The sequence below is a fragment of the Gymnodraco acuticeps genome, unplaced genomic scaffold, assembly GCF_902827175.1.
Source record: "Gymnodraco acuticeps unplaced genomic scaffold, fGymAcu1.1, whole genome shotgun sequence".
Classification (NCBI taxonomy): domain Eukaryota; kingdom Metazoa; phylum Chordata; class Actinopteri; order Perciformes; family Bathydraconidae; genus Gymnodraco; species Gymnodraco acuticeps.
Window position 1 is genome coordinate 44535 of NW_022990517.1, and position 23475 is coordinate 68009.

The 23475-nt window shown below is 41.7% G+C and overlaps 1 protein-coding gene and 1 long non-coding RNA gene across 2 annotated transcripts; one reads left to right on the plus strand and one right to left on the minus strand.

The window, feature by feature from the left end:
* The first annotated feature begins 325 nt into the window (after nucleotides 1–325).
* Nucleotides 326–22814, plus strand: selenop2 (selenoprotein P2). The gene is made up of 5 exons (XM_034227173.1): nucleotides 326–546; nucleotides 19129–19362; nucleotides 20267–20479; nucleotides 20672–20780; nucleotides 21819–22814. The coding sequence occupies exons 2-5, from the start codon at nucleotides 19136–19138 to the stop codon at nucleotides 22164–22166; spliced, it is 897 nt and encodes a 298-aa protein (XP_034083064.1). The 5' UTR covers nucleotides 326–546; nucleotides 19129–19135; the 3' UTR covers nucleotides 22167–22814.
* LOC117553300 lies at nucleotides 1932–19197 on the minus strand. Its single transcript, XR_004570108.1, has 3 exons — nucleotides 19102–19197; nucleotides 5368–5409; nucleotides 1932–2148 (listed from the first exon to the last, which is right to left on the minus strand). It is a non-coding gene; the product is annotated as an uncharacterized LOC117553300 (long non-coding RNA).
* Nucleotides 22815–23475: the final 661 nt, after the last annotated feature.

Sequence of the window (23475 nt, forward strand, 5' to 3'; positions counted from 1 at the left end):
AAAAACAAGTTATAAACAAAGAGATATATCACCGAACCATATAAAACATGAACAGTAATACAACTAAAATGACCCCAAATTAAAAAGATACGTCTTTATTTTACTTTTTAAAACTCCAATGGAGATGGCTATTCTAAGATCCAAATGTTCCACAGTTTGGGGCCAGAAAAACAGAAAGCAGCCTCCCCAGATTTCTTGTAACAAACTCTAGGTATCAGTCGATAGCATACTTAGTTCGAGCCAATGACAGACCTATACAGGAGGGGGAAACAGCCAATGGGTCATTTTTACTATATGTGATTTAGGTCCTAATTTCATACTGATCACTATTTCCCAGCTCGGGCTGTGTAATATCTATCGATGTGGACTGGATGTGTTTGATATGATGCGTCACAAAGTGCGTGATAGCGAGCAGATACTGGGTCTCTCTCTCTCTTCTCTCTGTCTGTTTCATTTGGGGGAAGTGCTCAGTCAACAGCAGAGGCTTTAAATACAGCAGAGTTCATTTTGCCTGTGTTTATGAGTCACAGGACAGAGTGGACAGAGGTAAGATTGGACAGGGTTTTTTGTTGGGCTTAAGATGAGTATATAACTCTCATTCTTATTTTGAAAGATAAATATTGAAATATGCTAACTATTGTATTTGAGTTTGTAGCATTTGAGGGGAGTTTTGAAAGTAGTTCATTAATTGTAAGGGAGCACTTTTAACCTCTTAATATAATCTGAATTCAACAGTTAGCCGCTGTCTGCAGGACACACAAATGTCCTTCATTCATGTTGGTAAAACTGACATTGTAAGGTTATTTTAAAGACTGACATACTCACTGAGATTATACTTGCAATTTAATCACTTTACTGCATTCATTTTATTTTGACGATGAAAATTCCCATGTATCCATTTCTACAGTTAGTTTGGATGTTTGTATGCCTGTAAATATGTTTGTCCAAGCCTCTCTTTGTATTCTGCTCCCTCTCTCCTGTTCTTCTGTGTGTTGGCTGTTTACCCCATAATAAACTCTTTTTGCAGATTATCTCCACATGCGATGAGAGAGACAATGAGGGTTTACTCGTTTCATTATTTGGGGATCAGACTGACTGGGCATTTGGTGCAGGGGAAACCTGCCAAAGAATCTGCTTTTATCCCAGCCTGGGCACGTGTTGCCCTGCATTGTAGTCTACAGGCTGCTTTCATGTCAACATGATTGCAATATCATATACAGTTTAGAAGCTTTAGCACACAATCTAAGGTTGATTATGACTTTTGTTCAATTATATGCATACCTTCAAATCTAGTTTATGTATGTTTAAGGTGAGACAATATAGGCAATACAAAAATATTTCTGCGACTGTAGATTTCTCTTAATTTCACGAAGTTATTGTAATGTTAAAGAATATCTAATTGACAATTACAACAATTATATTATTGACAATGTCACCTACTTTATTTTACCCTATTCCCCTATATTGTCTTGAACATGTATTGGAACTTGGAACACCAAAAATATTTGTCTGTGATGTAATGAATCCACTTTGGAATGTTTTGAGTCTTTAAAGGTCCCCTAATATGCTCTTTTTCATCAATATATTATAGTTCTCAGTTATATACAAAACATGTCTGAAGTGTTTGGCTCGAAATACCAAACAGATCATGCATTGTAGCATCCCATAATCCCCTCTGTTTCAGCCCTGTTTCAAAAGTGCTGATTCTCTGTCTGTTACTTTAGAGCAGGGGTCTCAGACTCCATTTACCTGGGGGCCACTGGACGTAGAGTCTGGGCAAGTCTGGGCCGCTTCAAGTATTCCACAAAAAAAATGTTTTATTAAAAAATACAACATTAACAGTTCAATCAGGAAAGACGTGATGTATGGAATACATGTTTATTATCGGTCACATTATATAAATGAAACATAATGATGACAATATATAACAAGTGAATGAAAAGGTGTTTGGCGATTAGGCCCAGGTTTTGTAGGATATCATTCGGGAAGGGAAAGAACCGTTTCCGATGAACCCCCCTGGGTCTAGACACTGGTGGTGGTGATAAGTGGTTAGGTCCGGTTGGAAGGGAGAAGGTTAAGCTTGGCCCTGAGTTGGAAGCGGGAGGCGAAGGGGTGGAGGAGGGTTGCGCGTTGACACCTGGAAGACAGCTGATAGAAAAGGGGAGAGCATATATAGAGGGATTAGCAGGTGCGATGATTAGGCTTGTGATTGGAGGGAAGTGATAGGTTAGCTAAGGAGTGGCGCTCCCTGTCATCTAGTGAAGGGAGCGAGTATTGCCATGACGTGCGATACGGAGTGATAGGTCTTCCTGTCTGAACTTGTGCTGAGCTTCATTTCAATCAGGAGATTGATTGATTGATTGATTGATTGATTGAAAAGTTTATTAACAGCTTGTATATTGGGTACAGTACAGTACAGCTCAAAACATACAATTGTTAAGGGGATGCAGACCAGAGAAAGACTTTCGTCTTGTTTACATCAGGGTCCCCCATTTCCAATTCATCATGTCATTTAAGACATATAAGACATATTTGACATACAGATGGCTTATTTACAATTTACATACAGGTGGTTTTTTTACATACATATTGCTTATTTACAATTTTCATTTTAGATTTCGTTCTAATACATCCTAACCGGACATTTAAGACATACCAAGTCTACAGATATACAGTTAGTAACAGAGTCTAAAATGCGAGTATATACATAGATGGGGGGGGGGAAGCTGTCCATTGAACGACAGGTTGAGATTTGTACCATTACCGGGGCCAGTTTTGCAATGCTCTCCCCCGAAGGTGCTCTTTAAGAGAGGTTTTGAAGATAAGTATAGTTTTACTTTCCTTTACAGTTGTGGGAAGAGCGTTCCACCTTGATGTGGCATAATTGCGAAATGTGTATTCCCCCTTTTTTGTGCCAAATCTGGGTTTCACATGATTTGTGGAGCTCCCTCTGGTGTTATGATCATGGTATTCCTTGACCTTTGGGAAGAATTTTGACATGTACATGGGTACCATAGAGGTGTAGTGGATCTTGTAGACCAGGCCCATTGCAAGTAGCTGTACTCTGTCGTCTACTCTAAGCCATCCTAGGTTGTCAAAGTGGGCAGAGGTGAGGTGGGTTCTAGATGAAAGGTCAAGCAGTAGTCTGACCAGTTTATTTTGCGATGTTTGAAGTTTTATTTTTAGCGCCTTGGAGGTGCTATGGTACCATGACGTGCAAGCATAGTCATAGTACCCTTGAATGAGTGCTCCTGCCAGAGTTTTCAGGGTGTTTTTGTTTACCAGAGAGGAGATCCGGTATAGGAATCTAGTTCTTTGATTGACTTTTTTTATTACATTGGATGCCATTTTGTCACAGGAGAGGTTTGCCTCAAGAATAGATCCTAGGTATGTAATTTCCTTCTTACTTGTGACAATAATGTCGCCCACTGCAACTGAGAAGTCGTCGGATTTGCTGAGATTATGTTTCGAACCGAAGAGAATGGACTCTGTTTTACCCAGGTGTAATGATAATGTATTATCGGCGAGCCAGGTGCAGATTCTGCCGAGCTCGGAGCTGAGGGTTTTTTCAACCTGCAACCCGTTCCTGTCAGAGACCAGCAGGGCTGAGTCGTCCGCGAACAGGAACAAGTTGCAGTCACATGCTGATGACATGTCATTTACATAAATTAGGAACAGTAACGGACCTAATATGCTTCCTTGTGGAACACCACAGCTCACTGGGAGGGGGGGGGGCAGAGTACCGTTTACCTCCACCATCTGTTCTCTCCCCTCCAGGTAGGATTGCATCCAGCTCACCGATAGTTTATCAAAACCAATTGCTTTTAGCTTGTCAATCAGAATGGGATGATTGACAGTGTCGAAAGCCTTTTGTAGGTCCAGCATCACCATGCCGCAGTACTTGCCCTCGTCCACCTCTTGTCTGATGTGGTCGCTCAAATAAAGAAGGCATGTGTCAGTGGAGTGGGATGTTCTAAAGCCAGATTGAAATTCATAGATTAGTTTCTTTTCCGCGAGGGTACTTTTCGACCTGTTCATATACTATTTTTTCCATGACTTTCGAGATGGAGGTAAGTATAGAAACAGGGCGGTAGTTGCCTGGGTCCAATTTGCTGCCCTTTTTGTGCAGGGGGGTTACTCTTGCAATTTTGAAGTCTTTGGGTACTTTTCCCTGTTTTATGGAGAGGTTAATTATGTGAGCTATGACTGGTGAGATGGCGGTTGCTGTGTCTCTGAGGAATTTGGAGGGGATATTGTCGTGGCCAGTGGCCTTGTTAGGTTGGAGGGCGCTCAGTTTAATGAGTACCTCTGCTGTTGTTACCCTTGCTAGACTGAAATCATCTTTGCGTACCCCTAGGTTTTTGTAGTAGGTCATGATGTGATCTACTCCAAAAAGCCCTGAGTGGGAGGGTAATTTATTTACAAGAGTTGTGGCTATGTTTGTGAAAAAAATGTTCAAGTACTTGGCCACATCCAGTTTGTCTGTGATGAGCCTGTTATCTGTCTTTATGTTTAAGTTAGAAAATCTCGTTTTGAGTTTTTTACTGCAGCCAAGCTGGTTATTGAGTAATTTCCAAAGTTCACGGGGTTTCTTTTTGTTTTCCTCAGTTTTGACATTGATGAAATTCTTTTTGGCAGTTTTGATCATGGAGCTTACGTCATTTCTTAGTCTGTTTCTTTCAATTTTGAGTTCAGTCACGTGGGCCTGGAGTTCACTGCTCGTGCTTTTGGAAAGCATTGACTGACTTTTATGAAACTCAGAGCATTTTTTGTCTCTGGTTTTCATGGCGGATGAAACTCCGGCACTCCGGTATGCCGGAGTGCATCCACGGCTCAGCGCGATTTTTTACCCTGGTTGTTCTTAGGGGGGCCAAATCATTGAGTATTGCAGAGAATTTGTTTTTGAAACCAAGCCATGTTTCTTCAACTTGTGTACCACTGAGCTCATCTGACCAGTCCAGGCTCTCCAGTTCTAGGTTAAAGGCCTTGCTAGAGTCGTTTTTGAGGTCTCTAGATATGACTGTTTTGTGACAGCCGGCCCTTTGTTTTAGCTTTTTGCGGGTACAGAATATCATATAATGATCACTTAACCCGCATGCTATAACCCCTTTACTGGAGATCCTGGACTTGTCAGAGGTCAGAATGAGGATGAGGAGTGAGGAGAGACGTGATGTATGGAATACATGTTTATTATCGGTCACATTATATAAATGAAACATAATGATGACAATTTATAACAAGTGAATGAAAAGGTGTTTGGCGATTAGGCCCAGGTTTTGTAGGATATCATTCGGGAAGGGAAATAACCGTTTCCAATTAACCCCCAAAAGAAGTGAAGTAGAAGTACTGAACGTGAAGAAATCTTACCTGTGGGATGCAGTGGAAATCTTACGAGCTAGCTGCGGTGATCTATGGATATAATGAGAGAATTTATACGGGGACAGAGAAGACATGTTATTGGCTAGCGAGGGACTAAGAGTGGGATAATGCATGGATGGACACGTCCTGGCTCACGCGAGCCTCGGACCCTTCCGGTCAGACATGAAAATAAAATGCGTGGATGTCACATCCTGGCTCATAAGCCTGAGACCCTTCCGGTCAAACATGAAAATAAAATGCGTGGATGTCACATCCTGGCTCACAAGCCTGAGACCCTTCCGGTCAAACATGAAAATAAAATGCGTGGATGTCACCTTCTGGCTCGCTCGAGCCGGAGACCCTTCGGTCAGAAGAGGCTTCCTAATGACGTCACGGGATTTCGCGGCAGACATCTTGGAGTACCACTCTACTGGCGGCAGCGTTCAAAAATGGCGAAAATGAAAGGCTACTACGAATCACTAAACCCGGAGGATAAGACCGTTTACATAGAAAAATGTGCGTCGATTGGTTCGGTGGACCCTTATTTGATATAAATTCATGGCCTTCACTTTCCTACTGTGATATCGTGAACTACCTGTTTTTTTCGCCTATTCCATTGTACACTATGGAGGAAATGAAGGCGTACAAAGGACTCTAAGCACATAAAGAGTTCACACCCGGGTGGATCCGCGACGTTTGCGTTGCATATCAAGGAGATGTGGCTGTAATAGCTGGAAAAGTGAGTAAATATTTCGTGAGGTCCTCTTCAGCTGGCTTTTTAAATATCCCTAAAGTCCCCCAAAATAAAATGGGTGAGGCTGCTTTTATCCACTACGCTACCAAGAAATATCAGAGGCCAACTCAGTGGACATTTTTAAACACCAGCTTTTATTTTTGTTGTACCTATATCTATATGTCTACTTTATTTTATAGGGTTTTATATTGTTGCATCAATTAACTTAGTCTTGTGTCTTATGTATTTTTATTATCATACCTTTTACCTCGCCGTGTCTCTTAACCTTTTAAAATGTTATATATATATGTTGTTGCTATGTACCTGTAAAGGTCTTAATATCTGATCTGAGGGGAATTTCTCGTGGTTTATTTTTAACTTGTGATTGTAAAGCACTTTGAGCTACACGTGCTTTATGAAAAGGGCTTTATAGATAAAGCTTTATTATATATTGCAATATATTTACATTCCAAAAGTTGTGAACCTATTCTTGGTTGTCAGCTTCTGTTATGTGCTACCTAACATATGACAGGGTGGTTCTAAATAGTCAACAATCCAATAATATTTTTGTATTTTATTTTCCAGGTATTGCATTCTCAGAGTATTGGGCTGCCGCCAACATGTCCGTGGGTACTGATGAAGAAGGATGGTGCAGTCATCACAGCTAACTGCAACTGCACGGCTGGTTTGGGATCAACATGTACCCATGTTGCACATCTCCTTTTCTACATAGAAACATACGGATACGTGATGTCAAGACAGTTACCCAGGAAAAGGCATCCCCTCTCAAAAGAAACAGAAGTACTAATCAATTTTAATGACAGTGTATATATTTATTTGATTGAACTTGTTTCTTTTACATCAAATCTATATAAAGAACATGTAAGTACACGGCACCTCTGTTGTTTCCCCGACTCAGACTGCAAGGAATCTGGGTGTGATCCTAGATAACAAACTGTCCTTCACTGCAAACATAGCTGCTACAACCCGCTGCTGCAGATACACGCTTTACAACATCAGGAGGATGCGTCCCCAGCTGACCCAGAAAGCGACGCAGGTTCTGGTCCAGGCTCTCGTCATCTCACGCCTAGACTACTGCAACTCCCTCCTGGCTGGTCTACCTGCATGTGCCATCCGACCTCTGCAGCTCATCCAGAATGCAGCGGCTCATCAGGTCTTCAACCTTCCTAATTGTTCCCACACCACTCCGCTCCTCCGCTCCCTTCACTGGCTTCCGGTAACTGCTAGAATCCACTTCAAGACACTGGTACTTGCGTATGGATCTGGCCCTTCCTACACCAAGGACATGGTTAAACTGTACACCCCAGCACGTGCACTCCGCTCTGCATCAACCAAACGGCTCGCTGCACCCTCGCTGCGAAGGGGACCCCCAAGTTCCCATCAGCAAAAACACGTGGGTTTGCTATCCTGGCTCCAAAATGGTGGAATGAGCTCCCCATTGAAATCAGGACAGCAGATAGCTTACACACCTTCCAGACTGAAAACTCATCTCTTTCGACTCCACTTCGAGCGATAGAACTATTAACAAAGCACTTATATACTAATAAAGGACTGGCTTATCTAAAGCCAGTTGAGTAGCACTTGAAATGTTTTGCTCTATGAAACCTGATGTACTTATATTACTCTGTTTTCTTCAAGGTTGTGTCTTGTTGGTCGAACGCACTTATTGTAAGTCGCTTTGGATAAATGCGTCAGCTAAATGCAATGTAATGTAAGTGTAACAATCAAAACAAGTTGTGCACACTAAAATGACACAAAAATCATCATTATTTAAACTGACACTCAAAGAGCAAAACCTCAGCTCAAATATCCAAAACTCTAAACACGTGTTCAGCTCTGCACCCAATTTGCAATTCAACTTTCCACTTTTTGAAAAGTAAAAGTATAACAACAGTATATTTGTGTTTCTGCACATATTTGAGACTTGAACAATCTTTATTTGCAGAATTCTCTATATCAAACGCCATAAAACAGTGTGCTTGAGCACGATGGTGTGTAGTTGGTTTTACAAAATGTCTTGTACTATGAATGAAGTGTGTGCCATTTGGTGCAAAAGTTTGGTTTTGGTAAGTGTTTCTGTAGTTCTGGGTGTAGTGCTTAAGTCTGCAGTATATATGAGGTGTGTTGCACTTTGTGTGTATGGTTTTGTGAATTGTGTTTAGTGTTTTGAGAAAATAAGCCCTGCTTTCAAAAAATGTGTTTTAGCATTGAAAATAACTGTAATATGAACACAATGTTAATCTATCTATTATGTGAGGTGATCTCTGCAGCTTACAGTTAAAGAAGCATGTACTTGTTTTTCACTGGGTAAATTGGAAACCTGTAATAAATATAATACTTTGCCCTTTCAATTGTTTTTTTCAAAATGTATTTACCCAAGCTTAATCAGTCTGAGTTGCAGTGCCAGTCTCTGGTTCAATCAGTCCTTCTTCTTCCCCAGTGGCTCCCAGGACTGGTGTGGGCTCTTCTAAAGACGGTATATCAGATACCATGCTGTAGAGATCAAGTAGTGCGATGGATGACCTTTTTCTGGCGTGTAAACTTATAACTGGCATGTGTAGCAGGGGAAGGTGCTGTAATTATTTTGACAAACGGTGCCCAGTCAGGATGATTTTTGTCAAAAAGTGCCACTTGTAGGTCAGTTATATCCTGGGTGAACTGTTAATTAATACAAATTTGACATCTTTTGACAGGACAAGTCAGACTTTAGATATATTTAAAATGCTGGTGTCAAGACATTGGAACATGACAAATAATTAAGGAAACCAAAAGCCTCTGAAAAGGTGCCAGGGACTGTACAGCCTTTACTGTTTACATATAATCAAATGGCCAATAGGGGGAGGAATTTCTTTAAATTACCAGTAGGGCCTGGCTCATTTCGTGGCATCTGCAGGCAGTGGCAAGTCCTTCCGGCATATGCCACAGAGGCCACTACTCTGTGGTAGCTGTGGCAAGTACTTCCGGCATATGCCACAGAGGCCGCTACTCTGTGGTAGCTGTGGCAAGTACTTCCGGCATATGCCACAGATGCCACAACTTGCCGAGGCATCTGCCGCTGCTCAACGGGAGTCGCTGTTTTGGCATGACTTTATCGAACTGATCTGTACACAGGACTGATGATCTGTGCACAGGGTTGGGTTGTAACTGAATACATGTAACGGCGTTACGTAATCAGAATACAAAAACCAAGTAGCCTAACTATTCAGCTCGCGTTACATTTGAAAAACAACTAATCCGAATACAGTTACTTTCGTAAACCTGAAGTGAATACATTTTGGAATACTTATTGGAATTATTGGTGGAAAAGTTTCCTCACAAAATGTATCCTAATATTCATTACCGGCAGAACTGTGTGCACAGCGCAGCAGCATGTCTGTGAGGCCCTGCCCCCGCACGCAGATGAGAGAGAGATCTCTTTTTAAATATATTTAAAGTTAGAAACGGAGATGGTTCGATAAAACGTGCAAGATAACGTTTATGTAGCATTTATTTATTGTCGAAATGATGACATTTCATAACTGGATCAAATCAAAGTGAATGGCCTGCTGCTGCTGAAGGCATGGGGCAAATATAAGTCCTTTGCCTAATTTATAAAGTAAACCTTAGCATCTCACTAGCAGTGGCAACTGCAATCAGTTACAGCTGCCATAAGTCTGTAGCCAAGTCTAATAACACCAGTGTACACGTTGCTGTGTCAATACAGATATTTATTTGTTAATTATTTGTCTTTACTAGTCATAATACACCTGGTTTATCGTAGCAAGCAGTGGAAACTCCCCTCAAGAAGCGAAAATTGCCAAGGGCGTTGCAACTCTCACTCGCCAATATTTCATCATAAATATAGCACGTTTGTTTATTTTAGCAAACCATGCACCAAGTAAAATTGAATAGAAATTATAATGTTTAAAAAAATAGAGATCGGACCATCAGTCCTGTGTACAGATCATCAGTCCTGTGTACAGATCAGTTCGATAAAGTCATGCCAAAACAGCGACATTTTACACGATAAATACGGGTTTTAAATAGCAGCATTTGCCACGGAAGGCGAGTGGCAGCTACCGTAAACCTTCTCTTACTCTGGCATCTTGTGGCAACTCCCGTTGAGCAGCGGCAGATGCCTCGGCAAGTTGTGGCATCTGTGGCATATGCCGGAAGGACTTGCCACAGCTACCACAGAGTAGCGGCCTCTGTGGCATATGCCGGAAGGACTTGCCACTGCCTGCAGATGCCACGAAATGCGCTTGCTGTCTCTCTAAATTACAGTTAAACGAAGCACTGCAGGGGATTGACAGACTGGTGTGAAGATGACCAAGGGATGACTTTACTTTGTAGATACTCCACAATCTGATATGTCGATCGATGACAGACTCCAGGATTCCTATTTCCTTGTTAAGATCCATGTCTTAGTACGTGGGTTATATGTTCATTTTGAATGTTTGTATGTGAAACCCGACACTTACCTGAAATTATCCCCACAAACGCGAGTATAGTTGTGGTTGGATGGTTTGAGATCCTCCCGAAAGTTCATGTGTTGCTTCACCCTGGTGTGTTATAATAACCGCCGGCAGCCTGTAAAATGACTTCGGCCCCCTGTTTCGATCACCTCTGTTGCCGCAGCCAACAATGGCACAGAAGTTAACCATTGTATGTCCGGTAAAAAACAAACATTGAACAGGTATGACTTATTACGGTGTCTGTGTTGGTACTCCAGTATGGCCGTTGCGCTGACCGTGACGTCATATGCAAAGCCTCTATACAGTCTATGGTCAGAACACGTGAACGTGACTTGAAATAACCATGTGACACGACAGGACCTGCAAGTGTAAACGTGCCCGTGATCTTAGATTGATGATGCAATAGAATCCAGATAGAAACATGACAATGATATGTGAGCTGATATGCTAATGACACCACCACCAGTTATATGCATGATTACCAGAGTTTAAGGTTGAGAGATCTTGGGTTGCCGGTACGAGCTGAAGTCTGCTTCTTTTTTTAAGCTTGAGAGATCTTGGATTGCCGCACAAGCCGATGTCCGGGCGAAGAGGGAGATGTAGGCAATGTAATGCATGAGCTGTTGGCTTGAGTACAGTGATGCATGGATATCATAACCCGGTTTATCGGCAAGCCATGTGAGCATGAAGCCGAGAATATGAATGAAGTGCGGGATGCACGGCATAAAATGACATACGCTTAGGTAAATGCTGAAACGTGACCCATGAACAGGTGTAGCTTAATTAGCAGTTTAGTTACCCTGAGATGAGTCATAGATGCTGATATGCTTGATTACTTGATTGAGTGATTAAGACTGTTTTCTATCATCTGAAAAGAAAACGATGGAGGGACGCTAGTGTTAGATCCGACGAGTATGATAATGAATGTGTAAGTGATAGTGGAAATCTGAGCGTGCCGCTATGGCGGATGATCTCGAGCAGGGATGTGTCGCGACTCGCTTACCCTGCAAGATTTCCCCCAAAACAAAGAATGTGCAGTGCACGTCTTTAAGGTTTGTGAGGACCTACCTATACCTGACCTAGATTTACATTTACCCTGAACCTTGGAACTAAAGATAGCAATAGCATGTCGGAAATTCTCGTGAATTTGTTGCAAACGGCCTTCTTGCCGGCCTGCACTTGACGCCTTGTTGTTACGTAGAGGTGAGGAGCAGGAGAAGCAGGAGATGAGGTGAAGCTTCGCATGCGAGGATGTAGGGCCCGTTCAGCGTGAAGGCCGGAAGTGCCGCATTGAGCGGCCCTGATGCCGGTGGTGTCTTCTCGAGAGGCCGACTGAAGGCGTGCGTCAATTGTTTGCATGAAGTGCCAGGATGCAGGGTGTTGATCGAGCCATTACCCGGGGGCGGCTGCTTCCCGTAATAGTGAGCGTTAGAGCGAGCCGAGGAGGTTTCATGGGGCCCGGCTTCCTTTTTTTCCTCCCGCGTCCGGATCTGCGAGGTTGCCGGCTTGAGCCGCTGGCTCGAGCTGGGGAACGCCGCTTGAAGCTTAATCCGCGAGCTTGCGGAGCTGGTGAAGAGATAGTCATGGAGCTGGAGTAATGCCCATTGCCCTGCTGCTGCAGTTGGGAAAGGAGGAGATCAGCCACTGCTGCAGGTGAGCTGCTGCGGGATACCAAGCGGCAGCTTGAGGAAGTCGATTCGATCAAGGCGGCATGTCCAACCCAGTCTCACGGCATTTCGTGTTCACCAACACGATTTTTAATCTATTGATTCGTGTTCACCAACACGATTTGCCCCTTTTTTTCGTGTTGCACAGCACGATTTTAAAAGCAATGTATTTCTACTGCCTGCAGCACGTCTTTTTCTCCGGTCGGGTCGTGGGAGACCGGAAGCTGTGTGGTTCATAACATGTTCTTACTTAATATCAAGCCACAATTATTGCTTTTATTTTAAATCGTATAATTTCGGACTTTTGTTGCCGTCTGTGAGGAAAATCAATGGGGCTCAGAGCCTCAGAATACGGAAATCTGTATTTTAAATCTTTTTTTCCTTCTAATTCGTTATTCTTTTCAAAATAACACACTGTTATTTACTCACCAATAACACACAATTATCCTTGCTTTTATTTATTGGTTTAATTCAATAATCTCGGGCTTTTTTGGCGTCCGTCAGGAACTGAATTTCAAAATAAAAATAACCGGAAACAGACGTAGGCCTATAAGGGACATTTCGAGCATCATTGCGATTGTCAACATTTCTAAGTTTAGGATGGCCGAAGACACTACACTACCCATAAACCCCAGCTATCGTTTAGGACTACAGTCCCGTAAGGTTACGCAGAGCGTCAAACAGCTGTGTGAAATGGAACGAAACCACGCCAGACTATCCAAAACTGGAATCGAACGCCCCCCCAGAACTACACATGCTGGCTATTGTGTTTCGCAAAATGTTCTATGGGACGTCTCTACTGAACGTTTTCGTTTTTCCCACAATTAGAAGTTGTCAGTATTAAACACATTGGTGTTATCAAATGTAAAACATATAATTAATAAATGGGTGAAAATCGCTTGTGTCCATAATGCGCAGCATTAATATATACCCACATGACAGCTCATTGTTACTTTGTAATTATACTCCACTACAATTCAGAGGTTAACCTGGTATTTTTACTCCACTGCATTTATTTGAGTTACTTTGCAGATTCTGATTAATTATGTGAAATATAAACAACCCTTAAATCAGACTTTAGTTACACCTGAGTAAAATTCAGGTAAGGTGATTGTCAAGTGCCAACAATCAGGAGAGATATTTGATAGTTGGTGCTTGAGAAAACTAAACATGTATCTGCAATTGACATGAATGGAAACGAGTAATAAAGTATATTCATTACTCGTTATTCTCTACTAATAGTTCATTAAAGACTGTATATTATGGCTATTTTGCACATCCCTTTCAAGATTTTCAAAGGTTTATTGACATATCATATACACAACTACGGTGTAGTTATGCAATGAATGAAACACTTGGGTCACAGGTTCCTCAACAGTGCATTACAAGACATCTATTAATATGTGTGTACCTCCACCATCAAACTGTCATATTCTGCAAATTTCTTATTCTATCTACATACAAAAGAGTATAATTCATATGTATAATATCAGTTAAAAATAAGTGCTTCAACATAGTTAACATTGCAGGAAAGCAATATATTAGACGTTAAGTACTTTGTCAGGCTTAATATTTATCTGTAGATAGATACCCCCAAAGTTTTTTTCTTATTTAAAAGAAGACCGTAATCATTTATTTAATGTTTAAATAAAGGTTAATTCGTTTTTCTGTTTTGCACCTCCTCCTATTAATATCTTTGTACATTCTGCACTAAACTGTTTTATTGTAGAGATCACTTAGAGTATCTTCTTGATTTTTTACATTCTATATTTATACTTTCCCCCTATGAAAGTATGTACTCTTAAAATGTTTTTAATCAAATATAACAATAATTCAATAACGTGCTTTAACCACTAGGAGGTGCACACAAGGTACACACAGCCATAATAACTTTGTATTATAAATGTAGGACACTTATGTTTTCGTACAACATCTGAAGATGTGTAGTTTTATGCATGCTTTCACATAATTTTACAGCATATTGCTATACTATTTCAGACTCAGTATTTACATTCAAAGAAAATCAGTAATATCTTTAAAAACTACAGTCCTTTTATATCAGCTGTGCACCGTTATGGTTTAAATATAACCTATCTGTGAATTAGATCAAATGTAAAAGTCAGCCGAATTAGTGTTGATACTGCAAGGAGACGTATTGTGTGAAGATAAATTGAAGATGTTGTTTAATTGTTGAATATATTTATGATCCACGTCAAGTATTCAGTTTCAGCGGCATTATCTCAATTTTTCCAAAGGTCTTCTCATCAGGGCTCTATAAATAAAGAACTACGGCAGATCTGTAATATACAATGCAGCCGAACCGTGTATTACAATGCCGTTATGTGATGACTTTCAAAGAGAAAAGCAAGAGTGCTCGGAATTAAGTATTATTTTATTCTTTTAAAATGTTTTCCGGATTTCATATCATATAAACACCAAATCCCAGCATGCATTGCGGCTAAAACATCCAATAAGCGAGCTTAAAACCATAGCTGAGGATCTTGGGTAATCGCTCGAAATGCCTACGTCTGTTTCCGGTTATTTTTATTTTGAAATTCAGTTCCTGACGGACGCCAAAAAAGCCCGAGATTATGGAATTAAACCAATAAATAAAAGCAAGGATAATTGTGTGTTATTGGTGAGTAAATAACAGTGTGTTATTTTGAAAAGAATAACAAATTAGAAGGAAAAAAAGATTTAAAAAATACAGATTTCAGTATCCTGAGGCTCTGAGCCCCATTTATTTCCCTCACAGACGGCAACAAAAGTCCGAAATTATACGATTTAAAATAAAAGCAATAACTGTGGCTTGATATTGAGTAGGAACATGTTTTTATGAACCACACAGCTTCCGGTCTCCCACGACCCGACCGGAGAAAAAGACGTGCTGCACCAGTAGAAATACATTGCTTTTAAAATCGTGCTGTGCAACACGAAAAAAAGGGGCAAATCGTGTTGGTGAACACGAATCAATAGATTAAAAATCGTGTTGGTGAACACGAAATGCCGTGAGACTGGGTTGGCATGTCGGGCCAGGATCAAATCCTGCTGGAAGCTGGTCGTAGTCTGAATACTCTGGGTCGTACGTCTTGAGAATGTTAAGAGGTTAGTTTGACAATTGCCGTCTGTCTGTGTGTTGCGCGTTGACACCTGGAAGACAGTTGATAGAAAAGGGGAGAGCATATATAGAGGGATTAGCAGGTGCGATGATTAGGCTTGTGATTGGAGGGAAGTGATAGGTTAGCTCCCTGTCATCTAGTGAAGGGAGCGAGTATTGCCATGACGTGCGATATGGAGTGATAGGTCTTCCTGTCTGAACTTGCGCTGAGCTTCATTTCTTCAACATCTTCTTAACATGAACAGTTCTTCACAACATAATTCTTGCATAACTCCTTGCTGGTAGACCTGGCAGCGCTTCCTCTAACACAGCTGAGCCACATTTGGTTTGAGGGAGGAAGCAGTTGAAACCCTTAGTATGGCTTGAAGATGTTCATCAGTAAGTCTGGACCTGTACTTTGACTTATTGAAGTTCATGGCGGAGAAGAGCTGTTCACACATATATGTGCTCCCAAAAAGGCACATAGTCCGCTTGAACATCCTGGAAAGCTCAGGGAAGGAGGGGGCAATTCTCTCATGAACTGTCCAAGCTTGTCTGCTTTCCCATTCACTTCCCTGAACTTGGCTTTGAGCTCAGAATTGCACTGCAGGTCAATGAGCTCCATTTGAAGCACACCAGGGGCATTTTCCAAAAGGATAAGGGGTCTGCAAACATTTGAAAAGTGGCTCTGTGTGTCTTGAAGTCTGCAAACCGCTGATCAAATTCCTCCTGCAGCTTCACAATGGCATCAACATACTTCTCACCACTGAATGCTGTGCCCCTGTCCATGAGAGCCTAACATGCTGGGAAATGGCAGAGGTTTTTCTGAGGGAGCTGGGCTTTCCATAACACCAGTTTTGTAGAGAATGCTTTGACATTGTCATATGCTGCACTGACAAGCTGGCCCTAGCCCTGCAACTTCTTATTCAGTGCATTCAGCTCCTGCGTGATGTCAACAAGAAAAGCTAAGTCCATGAGCCATTTGGGATCACTCAGCTCGGGAACAGCCATCCCACCCTTCTCCAGCATTAATACTTTCAGTTATGTTCTCAACTCAAAAAACCTCTTCAGGACGTTTCCCCTGCTGAGCCAACGTACCTCTGTGAAGTAGAGCACATCCTCATATTCTATAACTCCTGAGCGGTGGTCTGGCCATGCATTGGTTTCACTGTAAGCAACTCCTCTGTCACTTCAAACTTGTCATCAACACCACGGACATACATTGCGAGCTGAGCAGTGTCAGTGATGTCCGTGCACTCATCAAGAGCCACAGAGTGTGCATGAAAAAGTTTGGCTTTGTCGCACAGCTGATCATATATGTCACTTGATAAGTCAGAAATGCGCTCTGCCACTGTGTTAGCTGACAGGCTGATGTTGTTAAACTGACCCTTCTTTTCCGGACAGACTATACTTGCAGCCTGCAACATGCACTTTTTTACAAACTCGCCTTCCGTAAACGGCTTTCCCGCCTTAGCAATCATCTCACTCACCACATAGCTAGCTTCGACTGCTAAATCAGCCTCATTGCTTCATTTCTTGAAGAGATTTTGTTGCTTCCATAGACATTTTTTTAGCTCTGTGACTCTTTTCTCTCTCTCGTCTCCCAGGTATTTTGCATACTCTGCATCTTTAGTTGAGTAGTGACGTTTGACGTTATTCTTTCACACACACATACGGGTTTTGGGCCGAGGGCGACACCGTACTTCCGGTATCCGCAATTTCACACGAGGTGCAAGCAGAATATCATAGTCTATTGCCTTAATCAATATAGTCAACTCTAAAATACCACATATATGCATTGGCATGATAATATTATTGTGACAAGTGGGGTATTCACCTGGTGTTTCCAGAAGATAGACGTAGATGCTGCCAAAATCGACCGAAGGCCACTTTCGAGGGTCGTAATTCCATACATTGTAAGGGCAATCCGACAACCCACACAGCTCTAGTTTACGCTGGTAACGACCTAGAGCACACCCCTCAAGTCCAGAGATGTAATCCGAAGACATGCAGCGATTTCTTCGGTCGTTAATTCAGAAAAAAACCTAGTGCGCTCTGCCTGGCTACGTTAGCTAGCTGTTTATATTAGCACCTCCAGGATTTTTGCACCTCCAGAAAAATGGCGTATTTATATATATATATATGGCGCGCATTGCATTGTGGGTAGCTCGTGACGTCACTGTGTGGAAAGAATACTCCTTGTATACAGCGATTTTCTCTGTGCATATAAGGCACGTTGCGTTTCCACTGTACTCGACAAAAAAATATTCAGTCTCCCAATTCTCCTGAAATTTTCTGTGGTCATCATCGACTTTTCTTTTCCCTGAAAGTTTTGATGTAGACATGACTGGGCGATATATTTTCCTTCCACTCTGTGTCACTTTTGGATCACTCTGTGATTGATTCCGCTGCGCGCATTTGATTGGCGTGTGGCGGAGTTCCCTCGGAGGGGGGAGGGGCGAGGGAACTGCGCGCAGCAGTTCCCTGCCAGCAGCGGGATCAATCCAAAAATAAAATTGAAATCTGAAAGTGCAAACGTAAACGCACGAGCCAGATTAATACTATTACATGATATCAACAACGGGGCCATGAGAAACTGTCTCGCGGGCCGCGTCTGGCCCGCTGCTTTAGAGGAAAATAAGGAGCCACGCCCCTATGAGAGATATTTGGTTAAAAGGAACACACTGGTGCTCTAGGAGGAGATTCAGGTGATAAGGTGGGCGGGGCAAAAAACATAATGACATTATAAAGTGGCCAAAATCCGATCAGCTGCAGATACACGCTTTACAACATCAGGAGGATACGTCCCCAGCTGTCCCAGAAAGCGACGCAGGTTGGTCCAGGCTCTCGTCATCTCACGCCTAGACTACTGACATTCCCTCCTGGCTGGTCTACCTGCATGTGCCATCCGACCTCTGCAGCTCATCCAGAATGCAGCGGCTCATCTGGTCTTCAACCTTCCTAAATTCTCCCACACCACGCCGCTCCTCCGCTCCCTTCACTGGCTTCCGGTAACTGCTAGAATCCACTTCAAGACAATGGTACTTGCATACCATGCTGCGAATGGATCTGGCCCTTCCTACATCCAGGACATGGTTAAACCGTACACCCCAGCACGTGCACTTCGCTCTGCATCAGTCAAACGACTCGCTGCACCTCCGCTGCGAGAGGGACCCAAGTTCCCATCAGCAAAAACATGTGGGTTTGCTATCCTGGCTCCAAAATGGTGGAATGAGCTCCCCATTGACATCAGGACAGCAGATAGCTTGCACATCTTCCAGCGCAGACTGAAAACTCATCTCTTTCGACTCCACTTCGAGCGATATAACTATTAACAAAGCACTTATATACTAATAAAGGACTGGCTTATCTAAAGCCAGTTGAGTAGCACTTGGAATGTTTGGCTCTATGAAACCTGATGTACTTATATGATTCTGTTTTCTTCAAGGTTGTATCTTCCTGGTCGAATGTACTTATTGTAAGTCGCTTTGGATAAAAGCGTCGGCTAAATGCAATGTAATGTAATGTAATGATCAGCTCATTTTCAGACAGGTTTTTATATAAATAGATCAGGACAAAAAGAGTGAATCTTTTTTCCTGAAACTTTCTGAATCTCTTTACAGAGGGGACACATGTTGATGGATTTTGCATCGGTGACCTTTAAATTCATTGTTTTTTATTCCGGTTCACAGTGTCTCCCCTCAAAGGGCTGTATGTAGCACCTGTATTACAGTGTACAAAGTCGCTTTTGGTCAAAATAACAGTTAATACCTCGTGCTTTTCTCATCTTCTGTCCAGAAGGACAATGAGCGGTGTCTCGTCGCTGTGGCTGTATGCCGCCCTGCCCGGGCTGCTGTGGGCCGCACATGTCAGTCTGCTGGTGGAGGGGGACAATGACGCCTCCAGGATCTGCAAACCTCCCCCCCGCTGGACCATTAAGGGACAGGAGCCCATGCAAGAGCTGCTGGGAAATGTGGTTGTGGTGGTGCTACTGAAGGCTAGCTGACAGTTCTGTCTCACTCAGGCCTCCAAGTAAGAAAGAAGAGAACAACTGCCATTTAAAATGAGGAGGTTATTTTTTTTAACACATTTGCAGAAATCATGAAACATGTTGGGACAAAGTAAACTCATACAGTCTTGTTTCATACATTGTATTTTGACTCTTATAGTAGGAAAAGCACAGCAGTAATAAAATAATGACATCCGTATTATGGCTACTGTTATTAGAAACACCTGTTCTTTCATTAATACGACAAGTTAAAATGTCTTCTCTCTATCAAAATAATCTATATTAAGGTTTACCGCATGTCATAAGTGAATTCAAGAATATGCTTTTTTTCCGATGAAATTCATTTTGTTGTTGTTGCTTTTCTAAAATTGTTGATGGATGTGATTTAATTAATGATAATTTACATTACTCGTTACTTGGACTTGTTTGTTTTTTCAACAAAAAGAAGGGACTATAAAGGATAAAAAACATGTCAAAGATTGTTCTGATTTGTCACTGTATTAGGTTAGTTGAAAGCAATAATATGAAGTTAAACTTAATATTACTGCTTTCAACTAACATAATACAGTTATGTGAATTATGTGGACATAATACATTTAATTAAAGTCAACGGTTCAGTTTTTTCAGTGTGGATGACAATAAAAGCAAGGACTTTGATTGTTAAAGACCTCCCCAATTTTTAAGTTGTATTACTGCGTTCATGTGCATTCCTAACTTTGATATTATGTTTTACACCATGCACCATATTTGCTAAATGCCTCTTACGTAATTACATTGAGCTGCTGTACATTTAATGCAAGAACGGAGTATGTCAATTGTGGCATTTTAAGTTTTCATTTTAAATGACTATCAGTGTCACGCAGATGTTACAGACCCTTTTAATTGAATCAACAGTGAAGTGAAATTTCTCTAACCGTCCCTCTATAGAATTGGAGGCTTGCGTGACAAGCTGAACCGCAGCAACCTGACAGACGTGTCTTTTATGATCGTGAATGAGCGCGATGCGATGTCCAGAGCCATGTACTGGGAGCTGAAGAGAAAAGCGGCCCCTGGAGTTCCTGTCTACCAGCAGGGCCCCCTTCAGGATGACGTGTGGGAGGCCCTGGATGGAGACAAAGATGACTTCCTGATCTATGATAGGTAGGCATCCTCAAGACAATATGTATCAAATTAAAACCTTTCATTTATTTCACATTTGTTTAAGCTTTTTGATGAGTGTGAACATTTTGTACTGGGCTAAGCACCTTTGGTTCGAAGGGTTTTTAAGAATCTCGTGCCATGATTTTGATGTTCCTTATTACATTTTGATTAGCTCTTTCCCTTTTTCTCCAGGTGTGGTCTGCTCACCTTCCACATAGTGCTGCCTTACAGTTTCCTGCACAAAGTCTACGTAGAGGCTGCAATCAGAGCCACTTATCTTAAAAACATCTGTAACTGCACTGTGAGTAATATCCAAACACACACTCTACAAACACTACAAACTACATCAGGTTACATTTCTAGTCTCCTCAACTGGATCTACATGCGACACAAAAACAGAACTCCCTTCTTCTCGTTCCTTGCTTTTAAAACTAGATTCCTCACAGTAAAAAAGGCATCCCAGAATATTGTGCCAAGGATGTTTTGGATGAAAATGTAGGCAAACAGAAAAATAATATTAGGCGCTTTCACACCGCAGTACTTTTCCCACTTTAGTTCTGATATAGTTCCGAAATGTTGCGTTCACACACAAAAAATCCGGAACTAAAATGAGTAAATCAGAACCTTTTTACCCCCTTTTCTGTCCCTGCTAGAGAGCAGGGACTTTCGTGGGAGGAAAAGGTTCCTATGTCTGATTGGCTGGGCGGATTGCAAACCACGCCCCGTAAAACTCTGAAAAGTTTTGTGAAGCCGCCATTTTATTATCCTTGCATCAGCATTATTAGCATTAGCCCAGCACACAAACGCAGAGAGACTAACTTATGGCAACACAAAATAAAACATGGCAGCGGTAGAGATGAGGAGGTGTCGGCGTTCTGGCGATTTACTCGGAAGGCTTCAGTAGAAGCCAGTCCCCAACTCCGGGGACTTTCAGGCCGGGGACTTCGGGCGGCATTATACGCCGTGAAGTTGTTTGCGGCCTGCCAGTAAACTCAAAGCAGAAGAAGAAGAAGTGACGTCAGCCTCTTAATTTGGGTAATCCTCCCCCAGGGACTTATTCTGGTGTGAACGCAATCTGTACTTAGTTCATGCGAACTAAAGAGTTCTCATGAGAATGAAAGAGTTCTCATGAACTACGTTCTGATTAACCTTTGTGGGAAAAGTACTGCGGTGTGAAAGTGCCTATTGGTGGGAAACACAACATGAGTGTTAATACACCATCATGTTTGCTGGGTGTGTAAAAAGGAATACATATTTGAAAATGTTTTGTTTGTTCTGCTGCCTCCAAGTGGCCAACAAATGCTATTACTGCAGTTTTAACATGCTATATCTTCCTTAGGCTAATCATACTTTATCCAGTGGCAAGAACACCCTCATGAAGAATGAGACAACGCAGTTTAATGTCAGCCAGAAAACTACAATACCCACAAGTCCTCTGGACACTGATGATCCTCCTCCTCCTCATCATCATCATAATGGTCCTCATCATCATCACCACCAACACGATCACACCAGTCCCAAGAACCAGTCCAAACATCAGCATAGTCAGAATAATACTCTGCACCCTCCTCACCATCATCCTGAGCATCATCATCACCATCCTCATTATCATGACCATCATCATCAACATCATCATCAGCAACCTGGCAACCACAGTCATCACGACGAGATTGAAGAAGATGACTAGGATGCCATCTTACGAGTGTTTTACTTGCTCTTTTCTTAGTATTTTACTTTTGATAACATGTTTTACTTTGGTGGCAGAACAGCTGTTCCCTTAGCAGTTGAATCTGTTTTAGCAGTGATCAGATTTTGATTTCTCTGCCAGCATGTCCACACCTAGGTCCTCTGTGTGTATGACGTAGCCAATGCCAGCCTATCTTCTCCCATTAATGAAATCTATGGTGTTAAACCTGCCTGCAGGGAGTTATAGACGGAGGTGTGCGGAGAGATTGGATGTGCTGATGGTTATCTAGGCCACACAGAGTCAGAGGATGTTGGGCACTGCTATAGAGCAAACCTCAGTGTGATTTCTGCCCAAACATTTTCCTTCTGGGTTCAGTTTCTGCTTGTATGCTATGCTATTACGTCACTATGTACGTGTGTCAAGAGTGCGGTCCTTTATTCATTGTAAAGGCATTTTCTTAATACATTAGATTAGAATAATAATCCAATCATTATAAACCACACCTGCAAATGCATTATTGTCACTTTTACCATTTAATCATATTTGCTGTGGATTTGAAGTATTTTTGTGTACTTCCACCTAATTAACTGGGTGTAGAAGGATCCTTAAGATTTGTGTTCTCCATTAAAAAATAAGTACATATCTGAAGTGTTTGTCTACGTGTCTTAAACTATTTTAATTTAGCCAGTGCAGCTACCAATAACGACAAAATGACCAAATAATTTAAGAACACAAAACAACTTAAAAGAGACAAAAAATCCCAACAAAATAATGCAAAATAAAAAATGCAAATGTCAATTATGCATGCCCATTGCCAATGTTCTCATAATGCCCAACACCCAACCCAACACCATAGGTAGCAGGAAAACACAGTAATGCTATCCCCAACCAAACTAAAAAGCTGGAAACTGTGTTATTTTCCTAGGATGAGATGATAAAATGGTTACAACTCGTTTATCTGGCATATCAGCTTGGAGCAGTAAAAGTCTGAAGTTCGCAATCTCATGGAAGAACTCCAAGATATACAGTGTATATTATGTATACCTGTTTAACCCAAACTCGGCCATACACTTTGGGTTATGCTTCAAATGCGTTTTACACTGGGACTGTATCAAGGAGAACATACTTTTCCCTAAGGATGCATTTCAGAATCTAGTCTTGTAGTATGCAATCAGCATTTGCATGATACAAGGGTCAAACTGTGCCCAATTCTTTCTATAATATATATAAAAATATCACCTTTTTTGAAATCTTAGGAAGAAAAATAAGATCCATTGTTTAGCCAAGAGGTTCACATAATGTTATAATT